General features: G+C 41.1%; 1 protein-coding gene across 1 annotated transcript; it reads left to right on the forward strand.

Moving 5' to 3' along the window:
* The first annotated feature begins 19 nt into the window (after positions 1-19).
* On the forward strand, positions 20-22,751 carry LOC140135323 (surfactant protein C-like). The gene is made up of 7 exons (XM_072156647.1): positions 20-87; positions 13,189-13,435; positions 17,428-17,565; positions 18,218-18,355; positions 19,421-19,537; positions 19,617-19,739; positions 20,250-22,751. Exons 2-7 carry the CDS (start codon positions 13,328-13,330, stop codon positions 20,331-20,333), a joined length of 708 nt encoding a protein of 235 aa, XP_072012748.1. The 5' UTR covers positions 20-87; positions 13,189-13,327; the 3' UTR covers positions 20,334-22,751.
* The last annotated feature ends 667 nt before the right edge of the window (positions 22,752-23,418 follow it).

Consider the following 23,418-nt stretch of genomic DNA (forward strand, 5'->3'; position numbering starts at 1 on the left):
TGTGGTTGCCTAGCAATCAAGGCACACAAAAGTCTCGGGCATATAGCCGTATAGCAGGCAAGGCAGATCCCAGCCTCAGAGGGAGTGGTCAGTGATATAGTAGATCCAAGTCACATACAGTCACTGTCTGTCTCTCTCTCAATGTTCCAGCAAGACATTTTGTAGCATTTTAACCCCTAATAATAAGTAATCAGAACTGTATTTGTCTGTAGTTGAATATTTGAAGATAATCTCTAAGTAACAGTTACATACAGGAATAATGTTGGTAGCAGTGAGACCGGTCAGTCAGGAACAGGGGGGCATGGCAGTACAGGAAATAATGAATATGCAGGTTTCACTATAATTAGACTCACGTTAGGTGAGGTAAGTTCTTAATCTGATTTTTTATAACACTACTTTATAAGATAACATAATATTGACAAACACATGCATAAACACATGCAATTTTTACAGCAATGTAATCAGGTAAATATTCTCTTCTTAGCTGTTTAAATGCACGCGTTTAACAGCAAGTGTGAATGCACCCTCTGGGTGCATTCACACGTGGCGTTAAATGCATGAATTTAAAATTGCAATGGATCAGCTGAAGAGAGATTTGCCTTATTTAACTCCATTCAGGTCCCGAGCCTGCAGCCAGGTCCCGTGTTTAAACGTTGTTGCAGTTTTGGCTGCTCCTGCGCTAGAGACACCCGGAGACCCTAGAGCAGTGATGGCGAACCTATGGCACTGGTGCCAGAGGCGGCACTTTGAGCCCTCTCTGTGGGCACCCAGGTCATCAACCAAGCATGAAGTTCACCAGACAGGACTCAAAGAATCTTCCTACAGAATCTTCCTACAACGATAGGCTAATTTGCCCTCCTTCTTTCAACTGTGTTGGTGTCTTTAGTAGGCTGAACGACTGAAACTTGTCAAAGAACAAGGAGAAATAAATTACTGCTTAAATTGCTGTGCTGAAACTTTGCAATAAATAAGTGGCTTTTGGTTGAAGTTCGGGCACTCAGGCTCTAAAAGGTTCGCCATCACTGCCCTAGAGAGAAGGGAAGATGAGGTTTGTTATCGCTTCTCCTTTCTCTGCTCCTTACAGCATCACGCTAAAGGTCTAAAGAGGTTAAACAGAGCTTCTGGAGCTAATTAGACCCAGTACAGCTCTGATCATAATCCCCAGTTACAGATGTCTCAGTTACAGTAGAAAACTTGTAAAAGAAAAAAAATAAAATGAAAAAAAAGTGAAATTATGACCTTATGGAGGACATATACAGTAAAAACACATTCACAAAAAAATATTCATAAATATTCATGAAAATACATTGACATTTCCTCATATAATAAAAAAAACCTGCTACACTACAAAAAGCATCGCCATAGTCGCCCCGTTTGCCTGAGACTATACATATTATATATCAAAACGACCAAAACAAAATAGGGAATTCATTAATAGTGTTCATTTTGAGTTAATTTGTAAATATTAAAAATAGTACTACAAATTACAAAAAAAGCCCTTTTTCCACGAATTTTAAATGTTTATTACCTTTTTAACTAGCTCTATGTGTCCCGAAAAACACCAAAATTTTAAGGTAGCACGCAAAAAAAAAAATGTTATGGCCCTTAACCTGGCACTTACGAAAATTCGCTAAAAATGCCCGGTCACTAAGGAGTTAAAGGACATCTACCACCACGATTCTACCTATAAAGGTAGATCGGGTGGTAGGTGGATGTAAGGGACGTGAGGATAGAGCTAATCCTCACGTCCCCGCTAACTTTTGGTACACTTTATGGAACTAATATGTAAATTTCGTTATGTGGCTACTGGGGCGTGGAGTAGCCGAGCACGAGGCTACACAGCGCGACTACTCCACGCCCCAAAGAAAACCAAAGGTATTCCCCAGCGCGGGGAAAGAGAGGAAAGACACTAATAAATAAAAGTTAATGATTCTTTAATGGAAAAATATTAAAAATATTGGAAATATGCAGAACAGTGTAGTACATACAATACAGCATAGGGAATACAGTAGAAAGATCTACTACATATAGGTATATACCAGGACTGTATGTGGTATGTGTCCACACGGATGTGAAATAATGGGGTGCACAATTGCCAAATGGCACAAAAACATTACTAAAGCATCCTAGATGATGTAAATGCCAGTCCTTACCGGTAGGTCAAGTGGGGTATTACCCGTGGCTGCAACGACTGCAACGCCCCGACGCGCGTTTCGGCCGCTAAGCCTTCGTCTGGGGGTGGCGTCCTTGAGTGGGGAATTCTCAGATATAGCATGCGTCGGCCAATGAAATTCTGTACAGGACTCACGTGTATAATCACGTGATCGGAACCGTGTCCGAATCTCGCGAGTGTGTGGTCACGTGATCGCGCGATCGTACGTCACAGGTCACGCGATCACACGGTTACGTGACCACGGAAATGCGCAACGACGTAAAAGGGGAAGAGGTGTTCCCATAGCGACGGGACAGCCACCTTCGTGCGGTGCCCAAAACAAGAAATGAGTAGTACTATACATCAATGTAAAAAAAGAAAAAATAAATAATAATGACATGTGCTAGCCATAAATGATTATAAGGTTGAGATGACTTGATTGATATACAGACTATAGCAAATTATACTTGATAGAGATACAAAATACCTAACAGGTCAAAGAACAATCTGTCGCATAACAATAAATATAAGAAATATGATCATAATAATTCATTTTTTACATAATAGTGGCTATTCAGCGAATAAATATAGCCATAATATATGCATAAAGAAAGTGCTAGAGCATGGCTTGTGAAACAAGCATAAGTAATATGAAATAAGGCATATGATTATAATAATTCATACTTTGCATAAAAGTGATAATGCAACAGGTTTCAAACCAAAAAAAAAAAAAAAAATTCTTTTTCTTTTTTCTTTCTCAGGATTTTTATGAAAGTGAATAAAACATAAATATATATATTATTATGACCAAGACTTTAAAATTTGTGTGTATGCATGTATCACAAGACTTAGAAATATTTATTATACGTGGTAAAGTGAAAATAAAGTGCACTGTGCAAGTGAGACACAATAGGGGGAGGGGAGGGAGGAAAGGAGTGAGGATCGTGATTGGGGTGAGGGAAAGTGAAGGAAATAAGTGGTGATATATTGCATATTTAAATACAAGCTACATAATTCAATACAAGTTAAACAGATACGCTGAAGCGGTTAATACCGTAACCATACTTCTTTGGTTACAAATTATTAGTGGACAGTAGAGATGAGCGAACATGCTCGTCCGAGCTTGATGCTCGTTCGAGCATTAAGGTACTCGAGACGGCTCGTTGCTCGGACGAGTATTTCCCCTGCTCGAGATCGAGCATTTAATTAAAAAAACACAGTGAAGAACAATGAAGAATAGAATAAAAACAGTGAACACAGTGACCACAGGATCATTTAAGTGAAAAACACAGTGAAGAACACAGTGAAGAATAGATTACAGATGTTCGGCACATCTGCTTACTTGTCGGAAGATACGCGCGGAACGGTGCGAACAAAATAGCATGTGAAGAACAATATATATGTGTGAAGAAGACATTGCAGAACACGGTGAGCAGGACGGAGACACAAGGGAGCAGCACAGAGACACCGGGGAGCAGCACAGAGACATCGGGCAGCGGCACGGAGACATCGGGGAGCGGCACGGAGACATCGGGGCACGGAGACATCGGGGCACGGAGATATATGGGCACGGAGACATATGGGCACGGAGACATATGGGCACGGAGACATATGGGCACGGAGACATCGGGGCACGGAGACATCGGGGCACGGAGACATCGGGGCACGGAGACATCGGGGCACGGAGACATCGGGGCACGGAGACATATGGGCACGGAGACATCGGGGCACGGAGACATATGGGCACGGAGACATCGGGGCACGGAGACATATGGGCACGGAGACATCGGGGCACGGAGACATATGGGCACGGAGACATCGGGGCACGGAGACATATGGGCACGGAGACATCGGGGCACGGAGACATCGGGGCACGGAGACATAGGGGCACGGAGACATATGGGCACGGAGACATCGGGGCACGGAGACATATGGGCACGGAGACATCGGGGCACGGAGACATATGGGCACGGAGACATATGGGCACGGAGACATATGGGCACGGAGACATCGGGGCACGGAGACATATGGGCACGGAGACACCGGGGCACGGAGACATATGGGCACGGAGACATCGGGGCACGGAGACATATGGGCACGGAGACATCGGGGCACGGAGACATCGGGGCACGGAGACATAGGGGCACGGAGACATATGGGCACGGAGACATCGGGGCACGGAGACATATGGGCACGGAGACATCGGGGCACGGAGACATATGGGCACGGAGACATATGGGCACGGAGACATATGGGCACGGAGACATCGGGGCACGGAGACATATGGGCACGGAGACATATGGGCACGGAGACATATGGGCACGGAGACATCGGGGCACGGAGACATATGGGCACGGAGACATCGGGGCACGGAGACATATGGGCACGGAGACATATGGGCACGGAGACATATGGGCACGGAGACATAGGGGCACGGAGACATCGGGGCACGGAGACATCGGGGAGACTTCAGTGGAAGAAGAGCAGCGGATCCCGGGACAGCGTATCTCCCGACAAGTAAGCAGATGTGCAGAACATCTGCAATCTATTCTTCACTGTGTTTTTCACTTAAATGATCATGTGGTCACTGTTTTTATTCTATTCTTCACTGTTCTTCACATCTGTTAACTTGTCGGGAGATAATATACGCGCGGAACAGTGAAGAATAGATTGCAGATGTTTGCATACATCTGCTAACTTATCAGAAGACATTCTTTTTCAATTAATTAACACATTTTATTCCCGAACCATGGTCCCTTTGAAAAATGCTCGAGTCTCCCATTGACTTCAATGGGGCTCGTTATTCGAGACGAGCACTCGAGCATCTGGAAAAGTTCGTCTCGAATAACGAGCACTCGAGCATTTTAGTGCTCGCTCATCTCTAGTGGACAGACATTGACTGAGTTGTCCCAGGCAAAGTACAGCTGTGTGGATAGAAAGCGAATTCCTTGTTGGTATCGTGCGATACATGTATCCTCGTTAAATCCTTTTAAGAACAATTGGCCGGATCAGTGATAAAGAAATGATTCTGAAAATAGAATTCCAAAATGTGAACAACAAAATAATACATACTATACAGATTAAAAGCAGTTAAAATCCGGTGAATATTGACGCCGGTGAGTGTAATGTAGAGCGCGACACAGAGATATAACCGATCAAAAAGGGAGAGAAGATGCAGAGGTGGAGGAAGGGGGGGGGGATTTTATTTTATGTTATTAGGAAAAAGCACATAAGGACAGACTACAGGAAGGGGGCAAAGCTTAGGGTTTCATTAAGACCATTTGGCTTCAAGGTGTTGAGGGTCCAAATCCACCGTGTTTCACACTGCGCAAGACGTTTTTTGATTGGACCCCCTCGTATTCCAGATTCGATTTTATCAATGCCCCTTACCTTCAATAATTTTGGGTCCGAATGATGTTTGTCACGGAAATGTAATGCTAACGGTTTGCCTTCCAAAATCGTATCTGGACTCTCCGAAGCCTTAATGTCACGCATGTGTTCTCTTATCCGAACTTTCAATGGACGAGACGTGAGGCCAATGTAGATTAAGCTGCATGGACAAGTGGCATAGTAAATTACTGCTTTCGAATTGCACGAGATGTTCTGAGTGATGTTATAACTTTTAGTGCCTGTGGAGTCAGTAAAGGTATTACTCTGCTCTACATTTGGGCAGGCAATGCATCTGCCGCAGGCTTTACACCCCCAAGGTGGCTTATTGGATCCAAACACAGTTGTAGGTCTACCTGATGTATAATGACTTCTCACCAACAGATCTCTTAAATTCTGAGCTCTGCGAGCTGTCACAGAGGGATGTGACGTGATATATTTGTTGATTGTGGGGTCATCTTTTAGAATTGGCCAGTATCTTTCGAGTACTTTACGCATCTCATGCCATTGAGAATGGTAGCTGGTTATGTATCTTACCTGGTCCGGTGCTTTTTTTCTGGACTTGGGCGTCAAGAGTGATTGGCGTGAAGTTCCTTTTGCACGCTGATAAGCTGATTTAAGTGTCTTGTTACTATAGCCTCGCTGTAAAAATCTGGCCCGTAAGTCAGCAGCCTGGATCTCGAAGTCTTCATCGGTGGAACAAATACGTCTGATGCGAAGAAATTGGCCGATAGGTATTGCTTTGATTGTTTGAGATGGGTGAGATGACGTGGCGTGTAGCAGAGCATTAACCGATGTTTCCTTTCTGTAGACATCCGTCTGTAAATATCCATGAGTATCTTTCTTGATGACTACATCCAAAAAGGAGACAGAAAATTTGTCCGCAGCATAGGTTAGCTTTATATTATACGGATTCCTGTTTAGTACATCAAAAAATTGTTTAAGTTCAGCCAAATCCCCTTTCCAGACGATCAGGATGTCATCTATGTACCGGGCCCAGAACAGGACCCGGTCCATAGCGACATCCCGACCGTCCAAGAGGTCCCTCTCCCACAGCCCCAGGAACAAATTGGCATACGAGGGCGCACAAGACGCCCCCATAGCCGTGCCCTGGAGCTGTAGGTAGAAGGACCACGCGAAAACGAAAAAATTGTGGTACAAAATAAATTCCAGTAATGACAATATAAATGCAGAAAATTCTTTTGTCAGATTCTCCATAGACAGAAAGTACTGGACTGCTCTCAGGCCATCTGAGTGCCTGATGCACGTGTACAGTGACTCCACATCGCAGGTGACCAAATATGTGTCTTCCTCGATGTGGAGCCCATCGATTTTACGTAATAAGTCCATCGTGTCACGTGTGTATGATGGTAATGTTTGCACCATTGGTTGCAGATAATGGTCCACAAATTTACTTACACTTTCTGTTAAGCTTCCATTCCCAGATATAATTGGACGTCCCGGTGGAACTTGGGGATGTTTGTGAATCTTAGGCAGGAGATACAGAGTCGGAATGACTGGATCTGGCATCTTTAAGCAGTCAAGAAGGTTTTCACCGATTACTTTGTCTCTCACCGCCTGGAATAGTATGGTATTTAGTTCGCTTTCAAATTTGGTTAGGGGATTATAGGTAAGGCGTTTATAACATTGACTATCTCCCAACTGACGAAATGCTTCAGCTTCATATAATTCTCGTGGCCACACTACCACGTTCCCACCTTTATCCGATTGTTTGATAACAATCGTTTTGTCTTTTTTTAAATTATTAATGCATCGACGTTGTATGTTGGATAAATTATCAAGACTTACCTGATGGTTTATCCTGGAGAATTCATATGTTACAGCTTTGACAAACTGATCTACGGCTGGACAGGTGGACAAGTTAGGAAATTTTTTTGATTTTTTTCTTATGCACGATGGAATCTGTGTATCCATATTATGTTCCTCCTGTAGTTCCTCCAGTATCCTGGCGGCTTCAATTTCCCTTTCTGTCTCAAAGATTTCTGCTGGATCACTCCTGTCGAACCATTTTTTAAAAATCAGGGATCTTCCAAACATGTGAAGGTCTTTCACTGCACGCCCCAGTAGCCACATTACTCCTCCTACCCTGTTGCGTGCGGCGTGCAGCTCCTCGTAGCTGCGCGTCCTCATCCGACAAGCCGGCTACTGCGCATGCGCAGTAGCTCCGGCCTCGGAGCTGGGGCTGCTCAGCCGCCGGCCTGCGTTCTGCGCATGCGCAGAACGCCATCATGACGGACGAGGTGGTAGAATCGTGGTGGTCGGTTCCCTTTAATGTATGCTAACATATGTATTTACAAAACACAAGCATTAACGCGGGTGCATTTTGCAACTGTTAACAGCCATTTAATTCAGCAAATCTCTCTTCAGCTGATCCATAGGGTTTTGAAATGCATGCATTCAATGCCACACGTGAATACATCCTAAAAGTTTCCATAAAGTTTATCACTGACAAAACACGTGTTTCTCATTCCTGATTTAGGCCTAAACACATCTGTGATGCGGATCTAGTCCCCAGTGAACTTAAATAAGTTTCTAAAACCAATTCAAATGTAGCATGAGAACATGGCCTCAGGAGGAAACAAGCAGCAGCCCTTTATATCAGACACCAAGTGAAGTATAGCCCTCGTGAATATTCTCTGCTTACATCTGCGTCTGACATCACAAGTCACATGGCTGCAAGGTGCTGACACCTCAAATGTAAGTGGCCCCTTGAAGTGATGTCACTGATTGTCAGACTCTGGGAGAAGTAAACAGCTCCTTCCCTGTCTCATGGTTGCATGAAGTGGTGACATGATATTGTTATATGTGTAGCTTTTTTCCGTTTAAATGCAGTTTTAAAGTCCCAAACCTACTCCCATCAACCATGTTCCCAGAAGGTCACACTGTCTTCTCCCTTTATCACACACAGTGGTGCAGATTTACTAAGGGCTTTCCGCCAGTTTTCTGTCGGACCTTCTAGTGTAAACTGCTTGCACTGGTATTTAGAAAGTAGCTGCACTAGTCTCCATGCAACACAAATTAGGGGGATCGTCGAATGGTGCAAAGTCTGTTGCACGCCCTATGTCAAACGAGCACCACAAAAAAGTTGGTGAACTCAATTGAGCCAGTGCAGGGAAGCGCCAGATTTATAACTTCTGTTGCGCGTTCTTAACGACTCTGGCGCATCCAGCATTGTACACGGGCCCAGCGCTTTTAGTGCAGTTTCCCACATTCTTAGTAAATGTGCCCCAATGTGTTTGATCTTCTATCTCACAAACATTTTATTAGTCTAAAAAAACGTGTCTAGAGTCTTGCAATCTACTGTCTCATTCTACATAACCAAGTGTACCTCACAAAGAGGAGAAAAAAGGCCAGACTATAAATATTTGTAATAAAAGTGATGCATTAATCTTTATTCACACATTCAAATGCAAAAATGAAACATACATAATTTTAATCGTTGTAGCAAAAAAAGTGCAGTAGTGGACAGATGCAGTACAAGGATAATGATCCACAGACAAAACGATCATACCTGGACATTTATAGGAGACAAATGATCTTTAAATAGAGTAGACTGAGAGGGAATAGATAGGATGGCCCACATAGTGCTAGCTTTGGTTGGTATGTATTTTGTACAATAGGATAAGTAACAAGGCCATCTATCAAAACAATGAAGTCTTTACCAAGTTATGAGAGTGTTGAGCTCCAATGTCCAGGATGATTGCTGCCCCCACGCACGTTTTGGCTTGTAAATATTTTTCGTCTGGGTTTTTTTTTCTCCTCTTTGTGAGGTACAATTTGTTATATAGGTACATTTTTTTGGCATTGGGCTGGGTGCTATTACTTGTTAGGAGGTGACATGTTGTCATAGAACTGTTTCCAGCCTCCCCCCCCCCCCCCCATATCCTAATTTTGGTATAATATTGTCTCATTCTATAGGAAGTGCATTTTTTTTTAACAATTTGTCATTGTTGGGGAACTCTGGAAGACAACAAGAGAGAACATATGGGGGGTCATTTATCTTATTTCCCCCTTCTATGCACTCTTTTTGCGTCTGATATGAGTCTATTTTTGCAACTCATTTGTCTTTGTCGTTTTGACTCATGTTCAAATGCAGGGTTTTTTTGCCCCCTTATTCGATGCCAATTTTAAAAAAAGGCGCAATTTGTTGCACTAATCATACCATTGCCTTTCTTAAGCATGATCAGGACTGGCGTGTTATTGTGCAATTATTTGCACCCATATAGGCGCAATAGTATAATAAATCAGGCGCAAACATCTGTAAAGAGGCGCAATGTAATGACAAATAGGGCGCAACAACACACAATGAATTGAGGCGTAACATTCCAAAAAAGGGCAAAATATGCGCAAAACAGCAATTACGCAGCAAAAAGGTGCAAAAACACAGACGGCAAGAAAAAAAAAAGATAAATGACCCCATAGACTTTATGTAAATGTGGCCCCTGAGATAATAATGGAGATGCTTTTCCACAACAAATATCTTCATATAAGATAACAATCTAATTCATAATAGCTGCCTGGGACTCCTTCACTTTGGTAGATATACTAAACAATACGAGATTGTGTTATATTTGTTTGATACACAAGCCACATCCAACCGCTCCCCAGTAGAAGCCATTACTTATCACCATATGTGCTGCTCCCCAAACATCTACAATTTAAATAATTAATCCTGCACATTGTGCCTCGCCCCAGACAAACACATGTGCACCTGGACACCATATCCATCAAGGTAGAGCTACCTGGGGTTGACTAAAGCTACATAAGGGGTAAAGTGCGCTATAAATGACATGTGAGACTTCATCAAGGCCCAGAAGCTATAAACTTTTTTATTGACTAAATGTGTAAATGTCATTTCAGATGATTTTTGAGATTGTGTGGGGGAGTGTTGTAAACATCTTTTTATTATACTTCATTAAAGGGAACCTACCACCCCGATTCTACCTATAAAGGTAGAAGGGGTGGTAGGTGGATGGATGGGACGTGAGGATAGCCCTTTTTTAGGCTAATCCTCACATCCCGGGTGTCTTTTACAAAACTTTATTACATCTATATGCAAATTTTTTTATGCGGCTACTGGGGCATGGAGTAGCCGGACATGAGGCTACTCCACGCCCCAGTAGCCACGTTACTCCGCCTACCAGGTAATCTTCGGCGCGCAGCTCCTGGTAGCTGCGCGCCCTCGTCCGATTGCCCCGGCTACTGCGCATGCGCAGTAGTTCCGGCCCCAGAGCCGCGGCCGCGGCTCTGAAGGCCTGCGTTCTGCGCATGCGCAGAACGCAGGGGACCCGGACGAGGGCGCGCAGCTACCAGGAGCTGCGCGTCGAAGATTATCTGGTAGGCGGACTAACGCGGCTACTGGGGCGTGGAGTAGCCGGGACTAGTAGCCTCATGTCCGGCTACTCCACGCCCCAGTAGCCGCATAAAAAAATTTGCATATAGATGTAATAAAGTATTGTAAAAGACACCCGGGACGTGAGGATTAGCCCAAAAAAGGGCTATCCTCACGTCCCATCCATCCACCTACCACCCCTTCTACCTTTATAGGTAGAATCGGGGTAGTAGGTGCCCTTTAAGAAATCCTGACTGCAAAGTGCCCCTTAGTTGCCCCCGATTGAAGATGGGTCTCTCTCTCCTCTCATGTTTGTTACAAAGCTGTGAGTCTTAACCCTTCCTGCTCTCTCCCTGGCTGCAGTATGCTATGAACATTATTTTCAAAGATCAAAGGTTTAATCCTCACTACTAGAGCTGTATGACACAGGGTGACTAAATGTGAGCTCATGTAGCCTCCATAGACACACACTGTACAGCCTGGAATATAGATCTCTATGGTAGGGAGGAGCTTGATTTTTTCTTACAAACTAAGAATAATATGTTAATGAAGCATATTAGAAAATTTATCTCAAATGATCATTACACTTTAAATCAAAATTAAACATGTATAAATCAGGAACACTTACTCATAGATCCAGGCACAGTGACTGTAGTGGTCTTCTTATGTTTGTTATCCATAGAGTCCTTCCTTCTAAAATAATTGTTTAAAATTATGATAATGAGCCTAAGGGCTCTAGGGATGTTGCCAGAGCCCGTCAGTGCTACAAATTCACAGGCTGTTACAATGAGCAAAACATGTCTCCCCCTCCCCCTGCCCTCTCCCTCCTCCCTCGGTCTGTTTAATGTAGCAGCAGCAGGAAGTGCAGGGAGAGGAGAGACCCGCTCTGCTCATTGTAACAGCAAGATACAGCACGGAGGGGCTAGGAAAACAACTCCCAGAGCCCTTCTGGGTCATTAGCATAATTATAAAAGTTGATTTTAGAAGAAGGAGCCCATGAATAACAAATTTACCACAGGTTACTACAGTCATGATGTCTGGACTATTTTATTACGCTTGATTTTGATGGTAGATTTCCTTTAAAGATTTCCTTTGCACAATTTATTAACTTAAGTCACTTAAATCACTTAAATCCTCTTCTTCCAGTGTCACCCTATACTTCTCACAAGGAAATTCTCCTGCTTACCATTAGTACATGTATTAATATGGGGTCACTTTAAACACTGTAATGGGCTCTTGTGGCAAAGAAAGGAACTGTAAAGACATAAGAGGGTGCTAAACTGTATAGACTTGCTCTCTTAAGGCTAAGGACAGACATAGAGGCTAAAAGGGGCAATGTAAATAATCTAGGAGACACTAGAAATCTTGATACAGACATTTTAAAGACTAAGGAAGCATTGCAAGCACACGAAAGACTAAAAGAGCACTTTAGAGGTTAAGGTTGACATTTTAAACCCTACAGGGACACTATAATGACTAACTGGGGCATTTTAAAGAGGACCTGTCACCCTTAAAAACGGCACTAGGAGCTGCTTACTAAAGTAAGCAGCTACTAGTGCTACAACAGCCCCAGCAGTGTTATACTGCTAGTGTTATCCGAAACCTCCGATAACAAACACTGCTGCTCCGTACACTAGAAATGCCGGCGCTGCCTCTTCACTGGAACGCTCACTCCATAGGTCAATGGTGACTAAAACCACCCCCTCATGAATACGCCAGACCGCTTTGAGAGTGGTGTACAGTGCAGCAGTGTTTGTTAGTGTTACTGGAGGTTTCCGATAATGCTAGCAGTGTAACACTGCTGGGACTGTTGTAGCACTAGGAGCTGCTTACTTTAGTAAGCAGCTTCTAGTGCTGTGACAGGTCCTCTTTAAACACCAGATGAGTTTCTGTAGAGACTGCCGCAGGCACATCAAAGACTACATAGGGCTATGTAAAAATGAAAAGGCGTAGTAGTATAAATGCAGAAGGGCTGTATAAATATTGACTGGGTCACTATATATTTGGAAGCTGCTTCAATAACAGAAGGGAGGTCATGGCACATTAGAAGACACTAGTATCTTGGCTGCATTAAAAAGAAATAAAAAGGATTGTCAACTATCATTTAGATTTAGAGTCATTAGATTTAGTTTTGCTATATAACGGGTCATTCCAGGCCACTTCCAAGTCTATGTTCCTTTGATTGGGTGGGAAAACCCCAAGTGGCAGGTATGACTTTTGTAATAAGGTTGTCTATAGATATATACAAACTCTAATGGGATGTAACTTTTTATTGACTCATCATTCTACTTACCAGGACATTGGTTAACCACATACTCCACTCTGCATTGTCACCTTCTCCAGAAGGCCTGAGGCTGCTCCCAGGTCGGACCCATGTTGTCACCTGGATATTTTTACAGGTGTCTTCATAAGGGTGTTCCATACCTCCACCCTGCATGTGTCATTTCCAGGAAAGAGAGAGCAGCACACTACATCATATAAAAGCAAGAAGACACTCAGAATTCTGTGCAAGCAACCATCAACAGAACCATATGCAGGTGAAGGTAGGTCTCTTTCTCTTATATCTATTTATTTATCTATCCATCCATTTTCTTATACCAATCTGTCTATGACATAACAATCAGAAAAGCAGGGAAAAAAGGTTGATGCCCTTCCACAAGGTTAAAGACAGCAGTCCTTAAAAAAAACACCATAAAAAATATGTAAGAAAACAATAAAGATTTTAATCTCCCCCATGCAAGTTAATACCGTAAGCTGTTCCGAATAATTGAACAATTTAATGTTAAAAAAAATTTGGCCAACAAACGAGCCACTGCTTGTTATATGCAACATGCTGGAAGCTAGATTGTCAGTATATAAATGTAATCTGTACAATATTGCATCTGTCTGGTATCTTTCTACTTCTATCACATCTATCCAGTGTCTTTCTTTCTTTGTATATACAAGTTGTATGGACATTTTATAAATGGGATGAGGTGTTGAGTGGCGTCTCTTTAAAATATACCTAGGAAACCAGTCCCTGGAGCAGCAATGATGTATAGTAAGATTATTCTACATTATAAATGACACAAGAGATTTGCTGACTAGAGGCAACAGCGTACAGGCAGTCCCCGGGTTACATATAAGATAGGCTCTAGAGGTTTGTTCTTTGAAATTGTATGTAAGTCGGAGCTGTATATTTTATAATTGAAACCCCAGACAAATTAATTTTGGTCTCTGTGACAATTGGATTTTATTGTCATAAGAACCAGCATTAACATTAAAGCTTCATTGCAGACACCTCTGATAACTGTTATAGCTGTTTATTGTAGCCTATTGCTAAAGTACAGTAAATTCTAACATCTAGAGGTCCGTTTGTAACTAGGGGTCGTCGGGTGTTCTTAAATAGGGAATCCTCTGTATAATCTGTAATCTGAGCCACATCAGATTCACAGAAAATAGAGAAAACTTTATACAGTACTTTAAGTAAGTTGTTGAATGGAAAACAAAATTAGGATTTTAACATTGGACTCATGTATATTAGACACTGACGTCCCCAATCCAGTCTGAACTCTGAAGAGGTAAACTTTTTTTAAATTTTCCCTAACCTTAGAATATAAAGTATAAAATAATTGTACTCAAATATCTTAATATAATCATAATATTTAAATATGATTACTAGGTAGTAACCAAATACAAATAAATTATAGTTTTCCAACCATTCAGCTATATAATACCTCCCAACTTTTATACCCGCTGTCACATCCCTTACGCCACCCGATAAGTATCCCTCAAAGTATAATACTCACCGTTATGGTCTAGCATAGCGTCCCCTTCCTGTACAATATCTCCTGTCCTGTGGCCATCCTCTTAAACTATTGGGCTGTTTGTAATACCCTACCAACATAAAAGTCCCAAATTTTCTTTAACAACCATACTCATAATACCCCCTTTTCTCTTTGCCCCTCACATATAATGCCCGCTTTTTTCTTTGATCTCTTACTTATAGTTTGTCTTAAGAAAATTGATGGTCAGCTTTTCTTTATTTAAAACCTTTATCAAATGAAAAAATTAATAATTAAATGACTGATTATATTATAAAGATGCTGAACTTTCCATTGTACAAAGCAGAAGCCTTGGACCAACCCTTTAAATTGCCACAGTCATACAGTAGGCAGTGAGTAGAAGAGAATAATGTTATTCTTGCTTTCATCATCTCTGTGGTAATCATCCCAGGATAATGACAAGGAAAGGCATTACACAGCAGTGAGCTTCCGGTTATGTTGTGCAATTACGTAACTTTGGGAAAAGGAAAGTTATTTATTAAGTCAATAAGTGTGTAATGAATTAAAATATAACTTCCTGGCCATATACATTTACTCGTTTTAAGGTTTTTATGTAATTTTTATCTTCATATTTCTGTATCCATGGTCAAATCAGTTCAAGGTCAAGTCTTTTCCTTGTCTTTTTATTTGCATATTAGCGTTCTGATCAGTGATTGTGTGCATAAAAGTTTCCATTCCTTATTTGGGATAAGAATTACTGATACAAACCATTAAACCATTCCAACTGAAAGGGGTTGTACAGAGATTGAAAAATATGGCAGATTCTTTCAAAAACAGCTCCTCTCCTTACCATGGGTAGACCATGATATTGCAACTAAGCTAAATTCAATTCTATACATCTAAGCTACCATAGCTTCACAAACCATGGATAGGCTGCTTTTGGAAGACCTCTGAACAAACTTCACACCTCCGCTATTAACTACTGACAGTATAATCATAGTAACAGAGGTTTAAATGATTCCTTAAAATGTCTATTGAACGGGTTGTCCACTTTCATCAAATAATTGATATGGTTATACGATTTTCCAATATACTTTCTGTATCGATTCCTCAGGGTTTTCTAGATCTCTGCTTGTTGTCATTCTATAGGAAGCATTTATGTTTTCTTTGAGTGGATAGAAATCTGTCCATGGCTATGTGATGTCACACAGGTGTATGGCTACTTTTATCACATAGTTCAGATTTTTATGGAGCGGAAGTAAACATAGAAGCTTTCTATAGCAGGACAGCAAGCAGAAATCTAGCAAACCATGAGGAATTGACACGGAAAGTATATAGGAAAATTGTATAAATTTTCCTTATATAAACCATATCAATTATTTGCTGAAAGTGGACAACCCCTTTAATTTTAATGGCTTATGTTAGTGTCTGTTTGCACCACTTTCATTAGTGCTCCTATTATTTGACAGGATAATTAGAGAATTAGAGTCACTGAAACAAGGCCTCAATATTGCACCTGGGTTTATAGCTCATAACATGGACACACTTGAAACCCCACAAAAGACTACAGACTCCTGCCATTATAGGCCATCCACACCCCCCACGGCCCTTCTCTTTGTAACATAACCTCCAGTTTTATTACCTCGTCTCACCATATGTACTATATATACCTCCAAATGTCTTCCCTCTTATCTATATAACACAGTTTTTAAGACTGATCCCACAAATAAGTTAATCAAATAGAGGTTTAAACCTCACAAACCTTGGCTTTACACTTACACTTGACTTACACTATTAATAAAAATATACATACTGTAATCATGTAAAGGATTCAGATCCAAGTTCCTATGTTGACATCATGATTTAAGTCCAGAAAATAGGTCACTATTCAGACTCATCTGCTGTGCGTCTCTTCTCCTTCTATCCATATAAATATATATAATATAAATAGAGGGCTTATTTACCATGGTGGAATAAAGAAATACTTTTGTAAGGAGTGCAGCTTCGCTACTGTATTTTTCTAGGGAACTTTTGATGCGTCTGGATCTGCTGCTTTTGTAGACTTGCACCCTTGATTGACCTATATGAGTGCTGCTCCAATTTGCTCTCTTTTTTCTATATATATAATCTTATGTTATTTATTGTAGTCTACTTACAATTCTCATGTTAATAATTTGCATCTCATAAAACTCTGCATGTAGCACATCAGCCATTAAACGCCCTACCCTGGGTTTCACTCTTTTGCTTTGTCCGCCTCAGCCAGTCTAAAATTACTTGACCTGTCCAAGAACTGCCTGTCTGGTCCATTCTTCAGTGACTTGAGGGAAGTTCTGTCCAGTCCGACCAAAAGCACAGGGGGGAGGAGGGGGTATAGATGAAAAGATGTAGTTTGCCGTAGTTTCCTGTGTCCCTATTTAGTCTCTTTATCCTCATTAATTCTCATCAAACATATTTATAGAGAAATAATAGTCCTCTACAAAGTGAATAAAAGTTTTATTTTTACCGCAGCCCTAATTACTGTTATTACAATCTCCATGTTGCACTGCACAACACTTCCGCTGCATAAAACTGTCATTATTGTAATTACATGATGAATGGCTCTTTAGAGTAAGAACCTCGCGTGTGTGTGTCACGTTGCAAAAATGGCAGGTTGTATTATTTATAGTATCATTTATTTAATTTATTATTCAGTATAATTTATTTAAAGTATCATTTTCTTTACTATACATTATTATTATTTCTTCATATTATTATTTTCTACCTTTTCCTAGGCTTTCTTATCTTTGCCTAAGATGACGGAGAAAAGGAAGACCTGGGCCTGGGCCATTGTCGTCCTTTTGCTGCTGGCTATAATTGTAGTGGGGGCAACATTGATTGGGGTATACATGACACAGAAGCACATTGAGCAGGTAAGTGCAGTAGATTAGTTCCCGGGTCCGGGGTCAGACTGGCCACCGGGTGTGCCGGTTAAAGCACCAGTGGACCCTGACGCCTTTTAGGTCCCTCCCCTGTCGGTTTCTGACTCGGCCCCTGTCGCCACTGACTCCACCCCCTGACGGCTGTGTCAGTACTTTAACAGGATGGTGCAGAGAGCTACATATTACTGCATTTAACATTTACTGTATTATCTGGGAGATAACTAGTATCTGTGATCTTACATAGGACTGCAGGTGACATCTAATCTATTAGTGGCACATGGATACACATCACTTTATGTTGTCTTTGGTATCATATAGGACTGCAGATTGTACCTTCTAGGGTATATATACAGAGGTAGTTATCACTGTGTGTTATGTATGATGCTTCTATAGACTGCAGTTAATATCTACTGCATTATCTTTGCTCAGATTGTTATCCAGGTGTGTTATTTGTTACCAAGAATTGCAGGCATCAATTCCACACTATCTGTACCAAGAGAATCAACTCAATGAATTATCATTAGTGTTACATAGAACTGCAGTTAACATCTAATGTATGTTATTTGTGGTAACATAGGGATACAGGTCGTATAAATGTTTTCTGTACTGTGGTGTAACATACATTGGCTGTTCTATCTTCCAGGTAGTAGAGATGGCATTTGAAGCAAAGAGTGGAGAGAAGGTCCAACAGACGGTCATGGTCAACAAAGATGAGAATGTGGCCGCTTTTTATGTTAACTCCAACAATGTATCATCCACTGTTCTGTACGATTACAGTAATGTAAGTGATCCCAAGTGAAAATTGACAAAGTATATCTCAATGCTGAGAGTGTTTTTTTGATTGCACCAAACAGCTTGGATCGTATATTAACATATTACCTGTTGTTATACTAGTACGGTAGGTTAAAAACACTTGTGCTGCTGGTGTACTTAGATCATATAGAATTGCCTTCACTGATATAGTGCAACCAGTATTGAAGACCAGTACATAGATATGTATTTGTAGACAAATGCCATGTTGTCTTACGTCACCTCCTTGCACCTACTTTATAATTCCAGAATGCAAGATTTTTTTTATTTGAAGAAAAGACTTTATTAGGGAAATTACAATTACAAGTAAAGAGAAAATGTTTCAGTTTATAAGATTGTCTCACAAAACATTTATGTATAACAGTATTTTTAAGATGCAACCATAGTACTTCAAAGTCTTCCCATTATTTGGCAAGAACAGTAACTCAGACAACCATAATGACTCCTACAGAGTTTGCTACCAAGAAGTTTTTCAAACCTATGTGCATACACTATAGTAATGCAAAACACATGTAAACACCAGAACAAACCACAAAACTATTTTATTTTCTATACCCATAAACAAATTCAGATGCGAACACAGATCCATACATTAAATGAGATATCAAACTCCTAAAGTAATCTAAATCACAGTAAAACAATTTAGGCTATGATAATAACTTGGAATCTGAGTCACACCAGGTAACTACATATGAGCTCCAATTCATCTGAAAGGGAGCTAAGCAGTGACTCGGCTCAGCCACTATATGGAGAACGGAGCTGTCCTGTTTGATCCTCTGTTTATCAGCAGAGCAGCCTATCTATGGGGATGCTGTGTGGCTGTGTGTTGAATCAGCAACAATCTGATATTATGTACCTATTCTATGTATATACCGTAATATTTCATTATTTGTAGACAGGAAAAACGTAATTATGCATAATATTCAGACTGCACCCAAACTTATACATGAAATCAAGAACACAAAGCAGTCCTCCAGATAATTACAAATCAACAATATGATCGTGACTCCATATTGTCCATTTATTTCCTCCCCAGGACATCATTGGATTCAGGAGAATGAACAACCAGAAATGTTATGTTGTGGAAATGAAAAGAGTGAATATCCCATCAATAAATGATGTCTTGAAACTAATCAAACACTTCCAGAAACAGGTGACAACCTGCTTGCCCCCTCCTTACCAACATTCATATCTCAAGCTCATCTCACAAAATGTACTATTCTTCCCCACAGAACTCCACATCTGACAATGACATATCTTACGACCTAGTGGAAAAAGAAGAAGCTGATCGGACCAAACTGGGTGTCCCCATAAATATTCTGTGCAGTGACATCCCCATTTATTGGGCTACGCAGGTGAATATCCAAAATACTAAAGCGCAGCTATGTAGACGCATCTGAATCCTCTAAAATTACTCATCTCAGGCAAAACTGACTCTTCTCAGTTCATTTGCTTAAGAACTTGGAGGAGATTTTTAATAGGTAAATATGCAAAATTTAGCTTCAAAGAGGGAATTCTTTAAAATATATTTCACACCCTGTCAGAGGGTGCTAGTAGGTCAATGAAGTAAAAGCTGGAGTTCATTTAAATGGCAAGTGCAGATTTGTTGCATTCCAGTTCAGCTTCAGTATTTTAAGTCTTCAGTTTGTGACTAGAGAACAAAACATCAGTTGTAAAAAAAAAAAAATCTATTTTCTTAAATTTGGCACAATTTCTTCTATGTCGATAGTCACAATTCACTGTTTGCACTTTTCCGCTCTCATAGGAGATCATAGGCAAGATGCAGCTTGTGTTGATAGGGGCAGGGTGTGGTGCTGGCCCATCCCTCACAGCTATAGTTACATGTATATATTCTTCTTTCCCAGAACAAGTCTCCACACCTGCGCTGGAAGATCAAGCTCAAGTTCAGCATCTTTGGAATAGATGTAGCATTCACCTTCCAGTCCTGATCTTGCCCTCCTATCAGGGTTGTATCACAGGGCGTTGGCAACAGCAGAATCTAAACAGGTTAATTGCAACATTTGGATGACAGCCCTGATCAATTCCACCCCCACTCCCTGATGAGAGACTTGCCTCTATGGACTGTCCCTGCAGCATTTCACCCAAGAATAAATGGGCAGCAATAGCAACCACTAAGCACTGGGCCACATTTGGCACATCCAAAATGATATGCAGCTCTTACAAGTCATCTTGATGAAAGCAGTGCTGTGTAAAATGAGAAGCGGCCCAAATGTGGCAATCGGTTCCCTTCACCTGGCTCCCTCAAGCCACTGCATAGGTTGCCTCTTTGGTTCATATTGTTTATTATTATCATTTGTTGTTTGGAGAGGTGGAGATGAATTTACCAATGCTCTGCTGTAAAGAACTGAATGAGATGCCTATTTTATTTTTAAGACTTTGGCTGAAAATATCAAATCTATAGGTGCTGGATTATCAAATGTCCTTGATGAATAATTCAGATTATCTATGCCTATATTAAAGGGAACCTGTCATCAGCCTAAGCCCTTTTAAACTACAAAATGTAACTCACATGGCCGGTTGCATATTCTCCGGTGATGTCTTTGTATATGGCCAACACCAGAAATCTGAAGTTAGTTGTGCAACCTTTTTCGAGTAAGGGGGTTGTGGTGCTCGGTGCCGCAGTCGACCAACCACACTTCTGCACTACCGAGAACCCGCCTCCATCCTTTCTGCCCTATGAGTCTTGCTCATAGCCAACCCCTCCTCCTGCAGCCTGTTTTTGAGCATTCGAAGTGAGCTACAGTGAGTCTTTTCTGCTCTAGCCCTACTAATACCTGGATGAAGAAAGAGGTGCACTGAGCATGCACGAGAACAGGCGCTTGACTGTAGGAGGCCAGGTGTGATAGGGGGAAAGGATGGAGGCGGTTCTGGGCAATGCGGAGGGGTGGTCAGTTGACTGCTGTGCCGAGCACCACACCTCCCAGACTGGAAAAATGTATGTGCATCTTACTATGCCATACATATATATATATAGACATCACCAGAGAACATGCAATCAGTCATATAATGTACATGTAGTTTAACAGGTCTCAGGCTGTTGACAGGATGCCTTTAAATGTATTGCTTCTCATCTGGAGAGTTTCCAAATTACCAGGAGTGGCTAACATTAACACTAAAGATGTACAGATTACGTTAATATATGCAGTTGTACTGATGTTTATGTCACATCATGTCACGTTTTAGATGGAACATTTTGGCCTCAATCTGCAGATTCCATCTGCAGTCATTGTTTGACAGAAAAATGTGTTTCACTGGAATCATATAAAGAACATAAATTATAAAAAAAAGCAGAGGAAGACCGCACACAAAATGGCTACTGTGTGACCACAACAAAAGTAAAGTCTTATCCATCCTAAAGATAGCACGATATCCAGGTTACTGTAGATTCCGTATGAACCTGCCAAAGTACACCAAAGTAAATTCAAAGTAAAATCTTTTCTGAATCGCTTAGGATGAATCTTTTAATATGGCAGTTAACTGATACTTTCATTCATCCCACAGCTTAGGGTGAGGGGTTGAGTGACAGAAAATGAAAACATTTGTAAAAAAAAAAAATTAATGAAACAAGACAGGAACGCTGGAGGGGTTATACTGTATATCACTTTCCATGAACAATGATATTGGATGGGATGAAATACGTTCTGACCTAATCAGCCAAGCTTTTAGCATTAGGAGAGTGAATGGCCCATGTAGAATCTAAGATGGCGGAGATAACGATGGCTTGTAATGAGCTGGTTGACTTAAGCAATAGTTTAGAGGAGGAGGTGAGGGAGCGGCAGTTAAAACTTGCTGACTTGGAGGACAGATCCTGTAGAAACAATGTTAGGTTCCGAGGAATCCCTGAGTCTGTCAAACAGGAGCTGTCTTAATTTCTTACCGACCTATCCATGGCCCTCTTATCCAATACGCCTCAGGCAGACTTGCTCATAGACCGGATCCATAGGCTTCCAAAAGCCAAGGCATCAACGCAAAAATATAGCAAGAGATGTCATGGCCAGGTTACATTTTTTTTCAATTTAAGTACAAACTCACGAGATTTTCAAGGGATGGTGGCAAGCTTCCACCAAGATTTCCGAATATTTCCCTATTTACAGATCTTCCCACATCCACCCTAGCAAGGAGTTCAGCAAGAATCCTACGGTCACAAAATATCCACTTCAAGTGGGGTTTCCACGTTAAAATGATCATCAACAAAGATAGGTGGTGGTTTCTTCACCAGCAAAACTTCACAACACCTTGAACTGTCCACGGATCTAGTGAACATTATATTTGGGTTTTCTCATAAGCCCTTGTACCTCGTAGAGGAGATTTCACCAACATGATGGGTCTTGTACGGCTTTATTTTAGATAGGTCTAATGTACATGGTTTTTCCCCCCAATAAGTGGGGCAGTGGGCTTACTCCAGGAGTTATGTTGCTAAAATTCATTATGGTTTTCTACATTTTTGTGGTATTATGCATGGTATGCATCTCTCGTAACAGATATCACATATACTTTTGAGCTCCAGAATTAGGGGTCAAGTGTATCAGGAAAACCAAGTGTTATAATGGTAATTATCTATTAATGTTAAAGGGTTTATCAGTCCATTCAAAAGTTCTAAGATTTAGAGAGAGGCTCTGAAATCTAGAGCTGATGTTTAGCGCCCAGGAGACCCACCTAAATCAAGCAGTCATTTATAGGCTAATTTCCACTTATATTTGTAGCCCCTGCCACAGATAAAAAAGAGGGGTGCTCATTGCCATTAAGTGCACCCTAGCATTCTCAGTCATTGGCAACAAAATTGTCATGGTCACTTTATTCTCTTAATATGCTCTATCAATAATATAACATACACAATAGTGTCGGCTTATGGCCCTAATACCCACAAAAGTAAATTCTTCCATTACTTATTTGAGAAGGTAAATGTGTGCATTAACAAGGGGTCAGTATTGTTAATGGCCAACTTCAATATGACCATGTGGCCTTTCATAGATAACTCAAAAATAAATCAAGATGACAGAGCTTCAGAATTAT

This window comes from Engystomops pustulosus, chromosome 6, assembly GCF_040894005.1.
Source record: "Engystomops pustulosus chromosome 6, aEngPut4.maternal, whole genome shotgun sequence".
NCBI lineage: Eukaryota > Metazoa > Chordata > Amphibia > Anura > Leptodactylidae > Engystomops > Engystomops pustulosus.

Bases quoted from the DNA above. Each gene is read 5' to 3' on its own strand.
- LOC140135323 (XM_072156647.1), top strand. From the start codon at position 13,328: ATGTGTCATTTCCAGGAAAGAGAGAGCAGCACACTACATCATATAAAA. The intron at 17,566-18,217 runs GTAAGTGCAGTA...TCTATCTTCCAG, and splicing joins CACAGAAGCACATTGAGCAG to GTAGTAGAGATGGCATTTGA. The intron at 19,740-20,249 runs GTGAATATCCAA...CTTCTTTCCCAG, and splicing joins CCATTTATTGGGCTACGCAG to AACAAGTCTCCACACCTGCG.